This window comes from Gracilinanus agilis, chromosome 2, assembly GCF_016433145.1.
Source record: "Gracilinanus agilis isolate LMUSP501 chromosome 2, AgileGrace, whole genome shotgun sequence".
NCBI classification, from domain to species: Eukaryota; Metazoa; Chordata; class Mammalia; order Didelphimorphia; family Didelphidae; genus Gracilinanus; species Gracilinanus agilis.
In genome coordinates, this window is record NC_058131.1 from 81,775,667 (window position 1) to 81,790,523 (window position 14,857).

At 36.1% G+C, this 14,857-nt stretch overlaps 1 protein-coding gene across 1 annotated transcript in view; it reads left to right on the plus strand.

The window, feature by feature from the left end:
• The window catches only part of DYNLRB2 (dynein light chain roadblock-type 2), a 39,632-nt gene extending 27,228 nt beyond the window's left edge, over positions 1 to 12,404 (plus strand). Inside the window, exon 4 of the mRNA XM_044660618.1 lies at positions 12,321 to 12,404. Coding sequence (XP_044516553.1) covers positions 12,321 to 12,364 — 44 coding nt within the window. The 3' untranslated portion in view covers positions 12,365 to 12,404. The remainder of the gene's footprint in view (positions 1 to 12,320) is intronic.
• Positions 12,405 to 14,857: the final 2,453 nt, after the last annotated feature.

Here is a 14,857-nt window from a genome sequence, read left to right on the forward strand (position 1 = left end):
TGTGTGTGTGTGTGTGTGTGTGTGTGTGTGTGTGTGTTAGTTTTATATATATATATATATATATATATATATATATGTATATGTATGTATTGTAAGACTGATTCAGATTGACAATGATTGGTAGTGGGTCAGAGCAAAGGATGGAGCTGGCTATCCTAGCAGAGGGAAGGGGTAGGAGTGAATAGAATTCTTTCTCCTCCCTCCCCTTGAGGCAATTACAGCAGAAGGAGTAACAGTTTAACAGTATCCCTTTTAGATCAAGAAATGGAGACTGTTTAGGCTTAGCTAATCCAGGGCTACATTGGTAGACATATAGGAAATAATCCCACTGAGATTAGCAACTTCCACTGTTAAAAAATTATTCCCCAAAACCTGAGATAGATAAATGTTCAGGATGTCTTCTATTACAGCAGACTTGCTCCCTGGATAATAGCAGTTCCAGTGCTTGCCTGGATGAAGTTTTTACTTAGGTAATGTATGATATTGGTTGATAATGCCCAAGTATAACTTCACACAGGCTCTCAAACTTAATAAGGGAAGGGATTTATTAATTTCAGGAAAACAGGAAGGAGGGAAGTTTTAGGATTGAGGATAAGGAAAGCTATCTAATATCTTCAGGTAATAACTTAACCACTAACTCCCTCACAAACTAACTTTCCTCTTAATCTAATGTTATAAAGTTTAAGATGGTGAAGGTAGATTGAAGATCTATATAAATGAGGAATTAACTGAGATATTGCAAGTGAGGTATTTTCCAGTGCACACAGCCTGGTTTAGTCTGTATAAGGTTAACAGCAAAATAACCCCCTGCTCCTTGAGGTCAGAGATGAGCTAACAAAAAGAGTAATCCTATCCTCTCTCCCAGCCTCCCTGAATCCCCCAAAGAGTGAGTCCTTGCAAGCTGAGTGTCCTGGCTTTTATATTAACATTCTTAACTGCCCCCAACTACCCCCTCTCCTGGAGTTCTGGGGGGTACTATAGAAATCTGTGAGGCAGTTTCACCCACTTAAGATCATAGATGTTACAGTAAGTATATATAAACTACACACATATATAAACACATTTAACTATGTGTGTTTATATATGTGTGGAATGTATATATATGCATATGTGTGTATGTATACATACACATATATATGAACAAGGTTTTATTTCTAGATAGATTTCTTCTTTGTTTTTGCCACCCATTAATTATTTATCCTTCCATCTGCTCCTTTTTAAAAAATATTGTACCTACCATGCTCTGTGGTATCAAAGTTGACAAGTACATGTGAACAGGTTTCCACTACCTTCCAGGCCCTTTTATGATTAAATTTATTAATCTGGGGTTTTTTGTATCTCATCAAAATATTTTTAATTTGAAACACACACACATATATTATTGGCCCTTATTGGGTACATTCACAAAATGATAATCTCATATTTGAAAGGAACCTCAGAGGACATCTAGTCTAGCCATAGCTGATCAAGAATCCTTTCCATCAATTCTGGGGCATTGGTTCTAGGAGTGTTAAGGGCTAGGCAATGGGAGTTAAGTGACTTGCCCAGGGTCATACAACTAGGAAGTGTCTGAGGTCATATTTGAACCCACAACCTCCTGTCTCTGGGCCTGGCTCTCAATCCACTGAGCCACCAACTTACCCCCTAGTTCTTGTATTTATTGACAGAAGTAGGTCTTCTATATGCCTAATGCCATTCTTCCACTCTCCCTTTTTAACTGTCTGTTCATTTGAATAAGTTATTCATCCCAGAACCATTTTCTACTCAAGTTTTATCCCAAGAAGTCTTTTAGATGACTAAATATGCCTTCTTGTGTTGAGATCTCCAGTTCAACTTATTTTTTTATATTTTCTATATTTCTATTTAGAGACATTCAAGGCTATGTGTTCCCATTCTTGGTCTTTGTTTCCTATGGATTTCCGGTAGACTTTTGTTATTCTTCTTTCTATGTTCCCTTACTATCTCTGGTATCTAGTTTTGTGAATATACCTAGATAGTTTTCTCCTTCCTTCTTCCTTTTCAGTTTATTTGCTTAGATATATAAGACCCTAGGCAAATTCATTCTTACAAGCTTGTGTAGATAAGACTCTATTTCTGTATTTTAAGCTATGGTCCAGAAATCTAAAGTCTATTCTCATATACCATCTAAATAAAGATAACTAAGTGGCACAGGGAATAGAGAAAGCACTTGACCTTAGTTCAAATTCCATCTCAGACCCTTAGCTGTGTAACCATATGAGTTTCCTTATATGTAAAATGAAGATAATGATAGTACCTAACTCTCACAGTTGTTGTTAGGATAAAATGAAATAATATTTGTTCATTGCTTTGCAAACCTTAAAGTGCTGTATAAAAGGTAAATATTATTGTTAATCATCTGTTTACTTACAAAATTTATCATTCTTTTCTGGATTTTCTGGATTTCTGGATTCTTTACCTTTAATTGGGAATAGTGAGGAAAATACCATTTTTACTCCTAAACACTTTAGCAATACTTTTTGAGTTTCTTCTGAAGTTTTATTTGTATCCATATGCATCAAAGAGAAGAACTAATGGACATCTATTTTTATAAATCTCATGAGGATCTATCATATCATAAATACCATATATGTCCTAGGAAGATAGCACCCTGCTCTAATATATCAGATTGACAAATAACTACCTCAACAAACCTCATTGTAAAGTTACCTAACATTATTGCTTAATCTCTTCTTCTAACTGACTTCATATATCATCATCCTTGGAAAATAAGCTGCTACTATCTCCTAGGATGGTCCAGCTCTTCATGCCATAGGAAAAACTTTATCCTTAATTTCATTTCATTTTCAGTGTTCAGTGGTTCTTCTCTCATAATAATTTTCTACCTTCCAACCTCCTGATACATGGTGAGACTTCTCCTCTGATTGCACCTATTAAAATATCCTTATGGCTAAAAAAATGCAAGGGGTAACTTGCCCTTCATTTGGCTTGGGGGCACACAGCTTTGCTAACTAAAAAGATGCCAACAGTGTACTACTGTCCATGTAACTTTTTAAAGACAATGAACAATGGATTTTTTTGAGTTTCTTATTTTCCTTTCATTCATTCCTGGTCCACTGAAGCATATGCCCATAAAAAGAGCACCTTTGTGAAATAGCAGTTAATTTGTTTTCATTGGTAATTATCTGGACATCATCATAGGTAGTTTAACAAATAGTGCAGGACCTGGAGTCAGGGGATCTGAGTATAAAAACTATCTGAAGCATTTACTATTTCTGTGATTCTGGCCAAGTCATTTATCCTCTCTCAGTCTCAGTGTCTTCTGTAAAAAGAGAATAATAGCTCCAACCCCAAGAAGTTTTTGTAAGAATCAAATGAGACATCTAAGTTAATTTTAAACCATAAAGTATCATTTTTGTTGTTATTGTTTATTTGAAATAGTAGAATTTAATTAATTTTATAAAAAGATCATAGGATCAAATAGAAAATAGACCATGAGTCTATATAATTTAATGCTATATGCTTCATTAGCAAATATACTCAAGAACTTTTATACGGTATAGTTCCCTTCATGAGATGCTTTCAAATTTCCCCTTGACAGCACTAGTTAAATACAATAGCATTATCCCTATTATTTGATGAGACTCATGAAGCACAGAGATGCTGGGATTGGTCCAGAATCATGTAATCACAGCTGGCAGTACAGGACAGAACAGAAATCAGAAAGCAAGATCTAACACAAATCACAGCACCATGAAATGTGGAACAAGAAGATTCCTGCACGAACCTGCCCTGTCCAGTTTATAGACATGGACATGGTAGCCTTTAACTTCTGGCCATTCTATTTCTTTCATCTGACGTTATTACTGCCACAAAAGAAAGAGGCACATAGGAATGAAACACAGTCACATGTGAGTATGTGTGTGTGTGTGTGAGACATTTTATGAGTAGTGTGTGTAGGTAGAAGTCATTCCTATTTTATTAGAATTTACAACAAAGGAAGTGAACATGAATGACTGTGTTGGAATAATGACTTTTTTGCATGATTTTCTGTGGACAGAATTACCATCTCTATGTTAATGACTGTCAAATTTACCTTTCTAATCCTCACTTGTGACCTCCAATCTCATATCCAAGTGCCTTTAACATCTCAAACTAGATGTTCAAATTAAGATGTTTATCTTAAACTCAAAATGTCCAAAATGGAACTCTTTATTTTCCTCTAAGCCTTCCCCTTCCACCTTTCCTGTTACTGTAGAGAACACCACCCTGCTTGTCCCTCAGGCTCACAACCAAGGAGTAATCCTGGTTACTCATTATCTCTCACACCATATTCACTTTTGCAGCATTTCTCAAATATACCCCTTTCCCTCATCTGACTGCTCTAGCTCAAGTGCAGGCCTTCATCACCTCTTTGCTGCACTGCCTCAGTAACCTGCTGATGGGTCTACCTCCCTCAAGTTTCTTCCAAATCTAATCTATCTTCCATTTAAGCATGAGCGTGATTTTCTTTAAAGTGCATTTCTGATCATGTCATACTCCCTCCCCTACTGGATCAACTCCAGTGGCTACATATTGCCTCCAGGAGCAAATGTGGAATATTCTATTTGGCATATTTGGCATTCAGAGCCCTTTGTAAGCTATCCCCCTCCTACCTCTCCAGTCTTCATACATATTACTCTTCAATCTGGTGACCCTGACCCCCCAACTGTTCCAAAACATGACATTCCATCTCTTGGCACTGAGCATTTTCTCTGGCAGTTCCCCATGCCTAGAATGCTCTCCTTCTACTCCAGTTATAAACCTCACTGGATTCCTTTTATTCCCCACTAAAATCCCACTTTTTACATGAAGATTTTTCCTCAACCCTTCTTCATTGCAGTTCCTTCCCTTGATTAATTATTTCTTATTTATCTTTATAGCAGTGGTTCCCAAACTTTTTTGGCCTACCACCCCCTTTACAGAAAAAAAAATTACTTAGCGCCCCTGTAAATTAATTTTTAAAAATTTTAATAGCAATTAATAGGAAGGATAAATGCACCTGTGGCCATCACCACTCCCTGGATCGCTGTAGCACCCACTAGGGGGCAGTACTGCCCACTTTGGGAATTACTGCTTTATAGCTTTCTTTCTATGTATTTGTTTGTATGTTATCTCCTCTATTAGATTGTAAGCTGCTTACAGGGCAAGAATTCTTTTGCTTCCTTTTTGTATCATCAGTGCTTAGAAAAGTTCCTAGAATATAGTATTCATTTAATAAATGTTAATTTATTGATCAATCTCTCATACAAAATTTTCCTGGAAATCCATTTAGCTTTTAATAATTACAAATACATTTTTTTTTATTTTTAAACCCTTGTACTTCGGTGTATTATCTCATAGGTGGAAGAGTGGTAAGGGTGGGCAATGGGAGTCAAGTGACTTGCCCAGGGTCACACAGCTGGGAAGTGGCTGAGGCCGGGTTTGAACCTAGGACCTCCTGTCTCTAGGCCTGACTCTCACTCCACTGAGCTACCCAGCTGCCCTACAAATACATTTTTAATCTGATTCTGCTTTTATATTGCCTTTTATCAAGATGTAATTACCTTCTTTATCTCTTTTAATCAAATCTATTTTTACTTTAGCTTTGTCTGAGATCATGATTGCCACTTGTTATATGGAAATAGGTAAAATCTTTAGTCTTTGGTTAAAAGGAGGGAGAAAGATGAGATAGGTATTAGGAGGAGGAATGAAAGGGGATAGCTGAATGTAGGGAAGGAATGAATGAGGTGGTATATTGGATGGTGAGGGAACAGATGGGGTATTCAGGAGAGGCAGCTTAAAACAGGCTAGACACTGAAGGCTAGATTCAGAGGACACTGGGGAAGTAGGCTGAACCCTTCAAGGCAGGAAAGGTATCCTTATGGACACAAAGGAGTTGGGCCAGTCAGAAGTGTTTAAATCTGCCTTGAGGGCTTTCCCTTGTTAGTTTCTCAAGTCCCTTGAAGGAGGAGTAGAAGGGCTCCTCCCTGCCAGTCAAACTGATGGCAGGAAGTCTCGGGTAAGGACTTCCTGCCAAGATGGATGCCCACGGTTCCCTCAAGAAATAAAGAGAAAAAAATTCCTTCCCTCTTCAACCCTTACTTAAATTTTTGACACAATGATTCACCAGAGGGTTTGAGTAATTAACAAAGGGGGGTTATTAAGATTAGTGTTGATGAGAAAGGAGAGAAGGGTTTAGGGTTTTGTATTAGCTGCTAGGGAGAAACTGAAGCTGGGGGAAGGGTCAGGAGAGGGTTACACTGAGAGAGAGCCTGCTCTCGCAGTCCGAAGATTTGGCTGCCTTAAAGTAAAGTATATACTAGATCAATAAAATAAGGGATAGGTTGATTTAAAGATGTCCTACTTGCCTACAGAAAACTAAACCCACAAAGTCTAATCACCAAAACCAAAACCACCCTTCCTCCCAGAGCCCAAAGGGAAAATCAGGTAAGATAATAGGGGCATAATATGGAGAAGGTCAGGAAAAGGTCCAGAGAAATCAGCTAGGTTCAAATTGCTAGAGACAAAAAGCACAGGCCAAAGCAAAGCCAAAAGCCAAAAGCAGAGCCTCAGTTGGACCTTCCGCTCTCTTCAAGCCTCAGGTTCCAACTGACTTTTGTGTCAAGATTCTAAGGCTTCTAACTGCCAGCAAGTTTAGAGTTGACTCTTGCAAGAGCAAAAGCCCCTGTTGCATCCTTGCATTACACATTCCTGCCTTCTTTGTCTCAGCTGCAGCACAATAGATTCTACTCCAGCCTCTTACCTTTACCCTGTTCATATCTACCGTACCCTGTGTGTTTCTTGTAGACAATATATAGTAGGATTCTGGTTTTTAATCCAATCTGCTATCTGCTTCCATTATATGGGTGAGTTCAAGTCATTCACATTCACACTTATGACCACTGCCTGTGTATCCCCCCCCCCCCCATTTTGACTTCCTCCTTTAATCTTAACCTTTCTCCTTTACATCTTGCCCTCCCCTCCAGTATTTCACTTTGTCAGTCTCCCCCCTCCCTTTCCCCTCCCTTATATTACTCCCCTTACTCTTTTTATTTCCCTTTTACTATAGGGCCTTTTGAATGCCTCCTCAACCTCTCCCTCCCTTGTATTACTCCCCTCCCACCACTCCATTTCTTACTACTCTTCTACTTCTCTATAGGGCAAGAGATAATTCTGTACCCCAATGGATATGACTGTTCTTCCCTCTCTGAAAACATTTCAATGAGAATAAGATTTAAGCATTACGTGTCACCAACCTCTTCCTCCCTTCCATTGTATTGGTCTTCTTCCCTCCCTAATCCCTACCCCCACCCCACACTACTTTATGTGATACCTGTTACCCCATTTTACCTCTTTTCCCATTTCTTTTAGTATTATCCTCTTTTTTTCACCCCTATTTTTTTATTTTTTGACATATCATCCTAAACAGCTTACAACTGTACCCTATATATACTACTTCTAGCTACTATGATAATGATAACATTTTAAAGAATTACATATATCATCTTTCCATATAGAAATATATGCCATTTGACCTTATTGAAGCCCTTAAATTTTTTTTCTTTTATTTATCTTTTTTTATGTTTCTCTTTAATTCTGTATTTGAACATCAGATTTTCCTTTTAGATCTGGTCTTTTTTTCAGGAATACTTGGAAATCTTCTATTTTATTAAATGACCTACTTTCCCCTGAAAGAATATAGTCAGTTTTGCTGAGTAGTTAATTTCTGCTTGTATACCTAGGTCCCTTATCTTTTGGAATATCATATTCTATGCCTTCCAGGCCTTCATTGTGGATGCTGCCACATCCTGTTGTAAGAAATAAAATTAATATAAAAGGATAGATTTAAAAATATTAGGATTTTAAAGGGTTTATTGATACTCATTAGGAAAATGAAGCCACATGCCTATTAAGTTAGTTTAAAAGGACCCACCATTACCTCCCCCTCCCATCCTGGCTCCTGCTCCACTATGACAAAAGAGGAAGTCCCAATACCTTCTCTCACTATTTATCCTTCTATCTATGTGATTACCCTTCTTGCCCATGTGATTATGCAAGAGAGGAAGCCAATTGGCTCTTGGGAATTATAGTTTGAAAGAGCCCTAAATGTCCACAGGAAGTTTAGATCAGGGACCTCAAAATTATTTCAAGGACCCCCAAATTTCCAATATCACACTGTATAATCCTAATTGGTGTTCCATGATATCTGAATTGTTTCTTTCTAGCAGTTTGCAATATCTTCTCCTTGTCCTGGGAGTTCTTGAACTTGGTTATGACATTCCTGGGAGTTGTCACTTGGGGATTTAATGCCAGAAGTGATCTGTGCATTCTTTCAGTGTCTATTTTACCCTCATGTTCAAGAATTTCAGGACAATTTTCTTAGATAATTTCCTGTAGTATGATGACTCAGGTTTTTTTTTTTTTAATCATGATTTTCTAGTAGTCCAATAATTCTGAAATTGTCTCTCCTGGATCTATTCTCCAGGTCAGTTGTTTTCTCATTGAAGTGTCTTATATTATCTTCAATTTTTTCATTCTTTTGATTTTGTTTTAATATGTCTTGGTGTCTCATTAGGTCGTTAGTTTCTAATTTCCCAATTCTAATTTTTAAAGACTGAATTTCTTCCACACATTTTTGATTTTCCTTTTCATTTTGGTCCATTCATACTTTCAAGTCATTCTTCTCTTCCAATTTTTTTGCATCATATTCCAGCAGGTCAAGCTAATAGTTTCCTTTTGCCATTTTTATTCAAACTGTTTTATTTGAGTTTTAAATTCCTTTTTGAGCTCCATAGCCTGCAGTCAATTCCCTGGTTCATTTGAGGTTTTCCTTGATGTTTCCTGGATCTCTTCCTCCTTCATTGGTTCTGTTCTTTGGTCCTTACCCCCATAGAAGCTTTCAATTGTAGCTTTTTTTCCTCTTATTTATTCATTTGATTTACTTTTTTCCCCTACTCTATAGACTATACATCCATACATATAAGACTATATGATCTTGCCACTCTTTTGATTTACTAAACCAGAGTGTTTGAGCTGTTATGCCCTCTTTTCTCAATCCTCTCCTGTTATACTGAATTTAGCCAGTTGAGCTAAACTACTGAGCTGGCTTGCCTGGAACAAATTTTTTACTCTAGCCAACAGGCCAAGAGTATCAAGCCAGGTGGCTCCCTCCAAGTTCCTCCCTGCCAGCATTTAAAAGACCCCTGGGTCATGTCTGGTGGTTCAGAGGTGAACCCCTTGGGACTGCAGTCTCTGCCTGAGACTCACACAGTCAGCCAGGTCTTATTGCAGGTCTCAGAGCAGGGTGGGAGAGGGTGTCTCTCCCTTTTCCTGTGAAAATAGACATACTATGTCTACCTTTCAAGTTGTTTTCAGTAGGAGGGTATTGTGACTTCTTCCTCTTCTTGGGTTTGAATTTCTGTTTACTTTGAAGCACAATATAAATAATGGTTTTGAAGGATTATTGGAGAAGTTTGGGCTTTAGGTGCTCTTCACCTGCCACCTTGGCTCCACCCCCTGATTTTTAATTTTTAAGTTAAAAGAGTAATTAATACTATTTTATAATTTTATAATAATTATAATATTTGTAGTTCACACACATACAGGTTTACAAAACAATATATTCATATTAAGCTGTGTTATGAATTCACTTGTGATAATTATTTTAATAGCATCCTATATAAGAGACATAGTTTTTTGTTATGTTTTAACATTTTTATCCACTTCATTTAGTTAGGTTTTAAAGGATTCTCAGAGTGGTTTTGGCTTTTGCTGCAACTAAGCTGCAATCTTGGCTCTACCCCCACTTCATTTAGTTAAGGAAAATGATAAAACTTTATGGTGGAAATCTTGGGGAAATGGAAGAAAATATAAAATTACCAAATAACATATATTTAAGCATTTTATAACAGAAACAGCACTGGACCTAAGAGTTCTGGTTCTCTTCCTAACTCTACCCTGATCAATACTGATGATGATGATGATGATAGCAACAACAATTAGCATTTCTATAGCACTTTGTGGCTTATGAACATTTTATATATGTTATCTAATTTGATCCTCCCAGGAAGGTTCAGTGACTTATCCAAGACCAGGATCTGTCCTGACTCCTATTTCCTCATTGTCTCTACTACATCATCTGCTCTTAGAATCATTTAATTACATATGGGCCTCATTTCTCTATCTATGATAGAAATGTATTCTACTATCTGAGGTATCTTAAAGCCCTAACATTTCATTTCATCTTGATGAGTTTAAGAAGTCTCCAATGAGTCTTTTTTTGTTCAGTAGAATTAATTTTCCTCAGATGCATTATATTTTTTTAATTGTTTAAATTATTTTTTTATTTTTTAGAAAAAATTTTCCATGGTTACATGATTTGTGTTACTTTCCCCTTAACTCCCCCAAACACCCCCACCCCCATAACCAACGCACATTTCCACTGGTTTTAACATGTGTCATCTATCAAGACCTATTTCCAAATTGTTGATGGTTGCATTGGTGTGGTCATTTCGAGTCTACATCCCCAATCATGTCCACCTCAACCCAAGTGTTCAAGCATTTGCTTTTCTTCTGTGTTTCCTCTACTGTAGTTCTTCCTCTGAAGGTGGGCAGCGTTCTTTACCATAAATCCCTCAGAGTTGTCCTGGGCCATTGCATTGCTGCTAGTACAGAAGTCCATTACATTCAATTTTACCACAGTGTATTGGTCTCTGTGTACAATGTTCTTCTGGCTCTGCTCCTTTCACTCTGCATCAATTCCTGGAGGTCTTTCCAGTTCACATGGAATTCCTCCAGTTTATTATTCCTTTGAGCACAATAGTATTCCATCACCAGCAGACAACACAATTTCTTCAGCCATTCCCCAATTGAAGGACATACCCTCGTTTTCCAGTTTTTTTGCCACCACAAAAAGTGCAGCTATAAATATTTTCATACAAGTCTATTTATCTATGATTTCTTTGGGGTACAAACCCAATAATGGTATGGCTGGATCAAAGGGCAGGCATTCTTTTATAGCCCTTTGAGCATAGTTCCAAATTGCCAGCCAGAATGGTTGGATCAGTTCACAACTCCACCAGCAATGCATTAATGTCCCAATTTTACCACATCCCCTCCAACATTCATTACTCTCCCCTTTACCTCAGAGTTGTTTTGATTTGAATTTCTCTAATTATTAGAGATGTAGAACACTTTCTCATGTGCTTATTGATAGTTTTGATTTCTTTATCTGAAAATTGCCTATTCATGTCCCTTGCCCATTTATCAATTGGGGAATAGCTTGATTTTTTATACAATTGATTTAACTCTTTGTATATTTGAGTAATTAGACCCCTGTCAGGGTTTTTTGTTATAAAGATTTTTTCCCAATTTGTTGTTTCCCCTCTGATTTTGATTGCATTGTTTTTGTTTGTAAAAAACCTTTTTAATTTAATATAATCAAAATTATTTATTTTACATTTTGTAATTTTTTCTAACTCTTGCTTGGTTTTAAAATCTTTCCTTTCCCAGAGATCTGACAAGTATACTATTCTGTGTTCACTTAATTTACTTACAGTTTCAGTTGCATTATATTGTGAGAAATGATGTGAACAAATATCAAGTGTATATCTCTCACATTTTAAGTTAACTTAGTACACAAAACTTCAAAGGCTAATGAAATTTATAAGATCAGGAGAAAGGGCCAATGAAATGAGCACTAAAGAAAAGAGTTCTTAAAGCATTTCAAGCAGAGCAAAACCCTATGAAGGCAAAGTGCCTTTCAAAGATCATAGCTAGCACTATTATATCACTGGATAGTACATTAGAGATCTTCTGTTTCAATCCTCTCATTTACAAAAAAGGAAACCTTTGGCTGGCAATTTGCAGAACTAGAACCAGAGCCTAGATCTCCTTGTTCCTTTCTTGATTAAAGGTTTTCGGTTCAGTCATTTAAGGAATATTGGGTCATGGGAAAACATTTCCATTCTCATAATGGATGTCCTTTGGACTGAATTTAACATATACCTCAGAAGTACATTTATTTGTAAAGCCTAAGATATATATGAACCAAGGTTATTTCTATACAATGCTTAAAATTCAGATAATAAATAAATGTGTATTGATTTAAATTACCATAATCCCGATTTCATTTAAGTACATTTTGTAAACTATTAGAACATTAACTGAGATTTTCCACATTTTGTTCAGTTGTTTCCTTTAAAGACACGTAGGTTCTTAAAGTTGCAGTGATCCAGGAAAAATCCAAATCAGCAAAAATAGTCACTGGTAGTTAATATTGTTTTCATGATTAACTAAAATTTATCTTTTTTTTTTTACAGATAAGGAATATCTTCTGATTGTCATTCAGAACCCAACTGAATAAACCTGATGGCAAATTTAATAATAATGAACTTATATACTGCTTTTAACAAATTCCTTTTTCAAAAAATATATTTCCTTCTTTATGAATATTTCAATATCAGTTGCTGTTTTTATATTAAATCTATTTCTACTTATTCCATTTATATTCTTTTGATTATATTTTTAAAGTGTTCATTACCAATATGATGCACTTATCAAATATCTGGTATGTCTTTTCATGAATGTAACATAATAAAATTAATATGTAGAACATGTTTGCCAAATTATTTTCTTCTTTTTTTAAATTTTTACTTAGGGCTTAATAAATTTCTAGAAGTAGTCATTCTTACAATATAGTTATTTGAACTTTTTTTAACAATTACAAAATAAAGTAGATTCTAGGTTTAAATGTCACATTTTAGAAGCCTTCCCTAAAGAATAAAATCCAAATGACTATGTTTGGCACCCAAGGATTTCCATAGTAGACTCCATTATAGAAGCCCCCTCTCAACTACATTCAGACTTATCTGCTATCCTGCAAACACTGGTATTATTCCTAAATTTTATGATAACCTAAATAACCTTTCTCAAAATAAAAAATCCTACCCCCCCCTTCAGCATGCATTTCAAGTCCTGTTAACTTCCTTGATGCCTCTACTAAGCTTTTTAGTCAGCATAAACTCTCCTCTGAGTCCTTGCCTAAAAAATTCTTTTTGAATTTAATATTTGCTGTCTCATTAAGATTTAACTTAAATTGATGTGTGTTTGCCTCTCTAAAGAGATTTCAAGATCCTTAGGGGCAATCATGCCACCTCTTCTTTTTTTTTTTTTTTATTTACCCTTAACAGAATATTGAACACCTAGGAAACATCCAGTAAATACCAAATTGAATGGAAATTAAGTAGAATCATGGAATTCCTATTATGTTTCACTCTCAATTTTCCATAATTCCACAATTGGAATTATGGAATTCCTTTCCTTAAATTTCCATAATTGTGCTTATCTATGGAAAAATAGAGATTGATATTAATATAACTTTAAAGTTTTCAAAGTACTTTTGCACTTCACAAAAACTTTCTTAAGATAGATACTGTAGGGATTATCCTTGTTATGAATGAGGAAACTGAGGACTAGAGAGCTAAAATGATTGCCAGATGTGCACACACAGTTTCAGAGAAAGAATTTGAACCAGTATTCTGAAGGTGCTACCCACACCCACAAACATCTTCATATCTCCAGAATCCAGATCTAACACACCACCCTCTTCTACCTTTCAGCTTAGTCCTAAAACAAAACTGCCACTTTAAAAACCTATTTCTTTTCTCTTGGGCAATGAAATCAACTCATATCTTAAAGGTTGCTCAGAGGAAAACTAAAATCTCCCTTGCACCTTAATGGGATCAAAAAACTGACAGATTTTATGTTTAGCATGTGGTTCAAGCTTAGGCTTTCCACCTTTGGAAGTCATCATCTAGCTATGCCATTTCCATCTCTTCAGCAAACAGCACAACAAACTTCTGTGAAATGCTCTGCTGAAATCTAAACTTATTGTGTTAAGCATCTTCTTCGTCTCTCTGTCTAGTTACCCTTTCAAAAAAGGAAGTGAGGTTTCCTTGACCTCCCTGGTAAACCCACGCTGACTTATACTAACTGTTGCTTCCTTTCTAAGTATTCAGAAACCCTTTAATAACATTTTTCCGGGAATAAATGTCAAGTTCACTGATTTATTTTTTATACTATTCCTCTTTACTTCTATGAAAATCAGCACAGGATTATCTTCCAGTCCTATAGAACCTCAGCAACCACTTCTGACAATTCTTTCAGTATTTTATCAATAAGAATTGATCAAGGTAATGCATTCTTTATCAACAGGAGCTGGATATTCACTTGGGATTCTAGTGAAGGCCTGGGGAGGATCTTGCTCAGTTAGGGCTTGGATTTGGTATTTTCTGAAGTCCCTTTCAAACCTCTTATATGATTCAATGACATTCAGCACTTCCCCACTCTCAATATCTTATTTAAAACAAGCAAGAACTGATAGAGTTCCTGATCATTTATGAATAATAGCTTTTGTGCACTCCATAGTGCTAACCACACCTACATACATCTCCACTAGCCATGAATTCAAGAGCTACCCAGGACTGTTTAACCTATTAAGAGAAAACATTTACACCAGAAAGAACAGAACAATAATGGTTAATAATAAATGGATAGCCAAGATAACTAAAATAGCAAAAGAATTATTGGGTGTCATTGCAGAATTCAAGTCACTCAGCCTAGATTAACTATGTCTTTAGAACTAGTAGATCATCCTAAACTACTGTAGATGGCACTTAAAAGACTGTGGAAAACAAGTACCACAGGACTAGAAAGATGTCAGTATCTCAATTTTCTACAAAAGGATGAGAATGGAATATGCAGACCATTGGCCAGTCAATTTGATCTTAATTCCTGGGAAGTTTCTGCAAAGATATTTAAAAGAGAATATTAAGAAAAGGAAGCTTTGATCAAAAAC